The 1,563-nt window shown below is 28.3% G+C and overlaps 1 protein-coding gene across 1 annotated transcript in view; it reads left to right on the top strand.

The window, feature by feature from the left end:
- Positions 1-1,563, top strand: part of LOC107675707 (SHC-transforming protein 3-like) — a 26,323-nt gene that overhangs the window by 16,065 nt on the left and 8,695 nt on the right. Inside the window, exon 4 of the mRNA XM_016470120.1 lies at positions 1,422-1,541. Coding sequence (XP_016325606.1) covers positions 1,422-1,541 — 120 coding nt within the window. The remainder of the gene's footprint in view (positions 1-1,421; positions 1,542-1,563) is intronic.

Here is a 1,563-nt window from a genome sequence, read left to right as displayed (position 1 = left end):
GTGTGTGTGTGTGTGTGTGTGTGTGTGTGTGTGTGTGTGTGTGTGTGTGTGTGTGTGTGTGTGATGCACGTTTGCAGCCGTGGAAAGGTACGTGTCTGCTTTCAAATGAACTGATGTGCGTGTGGGAATTTTAGGGAAGCTTTAAAGCGTGCCGTGCAGTATGTCCCGATTTAATAACGCGACATTGGATCGATTTAGCACACAAACACAGAAGGATGCATTGCATGCGTGGTTTTTATTTTTTTAATGTTCTTCCATTTTGTAATATGAATGAAGACTGACTGGAGTGATTTGAATTGAATTTCAGTTGAATTTTAGTATGCTTGGCAAAACACTGCATTTTAATTGACAAAACGTTTGCAGCTAAATAAATTTGTAAAATAAATTAAAATAATTATACAAAAAATAATACATTAAAATAATACTACAAATACCTGTATAATGAGAATAAGTAAAATATTAAAAATGAAATAAAATAAAATAATTATTTAGAACATGATTTTGTACCATTAAGATTTCACTGTGGATGAAGCTACTATTCAATACAGGACAAAAGTTAGTAAAATAAATTAAAATAACAATACTACAAATGAAATATCAATATAATAGAATTAATGAAATATAAAATAAAATATTAAAATTATTATTCAGAAAATATTTGATCTTTATTTGTGGACCAGTAAGATTTCACTGTTGACAAAGCTACCATTCAATGCAGGACAAAAATTAGTAAAATAAATAATAAATAAATTTACAATACTGCAAATTAAACATCAATATAACAAGAATTAATAAATATAATATCATAATTATACAATAAAATATATTTAAAAAAATCAAATTGCCAAATTATTCAGAACACATTTGTGGAACATGATCTTCTTGGATCAGTGAGATTTAACAAAGCTCAATGCAGGACATAAAATTAGTCAAATTAATTAAAATAACAGTACTTCAACTGAACATAATAATATAATAAGAATTAGTGAAATATAAAAAATGATAAAATAAAAGAAATAATTTAGAACATATTTAATCTTAATTTGTGGAACATGATTTTGGTTCAGTGAGATTTCACTATGGATGAAGCTACTATTTGATGCAGAACAAAAAAATTGTATAATAAATTAAAATAACAGTACTACAAATGTATATAATAATATAATAAGAATTGGTAAAATATTAAAAAATATTTAAAAAATAATTTAGAATTTATTTAATCTTAATTTGTGGAACATGATTTTGGATCAGTGAGATTTGACTGTGGATGAAGCTACTATTCAATGCAGGACAAATAGTTATCAAGCAGTCTAAGAAATAAGCAATCATCAAATATTGCAAACTTTATTACATTTAAGAAGTTAAGAAGCCATTAAGAAGGTCTGAAGATGAAAACATGAGACTGTGACACTCTCTTTCAGCCTCCTTCGAAACTCCTCTCCAGTATTTTGGGCAAGAGTAACCTGCAGTTTGCTGGGATGAGTATCAATCTCAACATCTCCACCAGCAGTTTGAACCTGATGACACCGGACTCCAAACAGGTCCAGAAACACACACTTATCT

This window comes from Sinocyclocheilus anshuiensis, unplaced genomic scaffold (assembly GCF_001515605.1).
Source record: "Sinocyclocheilus anshuiensis isolate Anshui unplaced genomic scaffold, SAMN03320099.WGS_v1.1 scaffold708, whole genome shotgun sequence".
NCBI classification, from domain to species: Eukaryota; Metazoa; Chordata; class Actinopteri; order Cypriniformes; family Cyprinidae; genus Sinocyclocheilus; species Sinocyclocheilus anshuiensis.
Note: the sequence above shows the minus strand (reverse complement) of the source record. Positions and strands in the feature narration are given on the sequence as shown.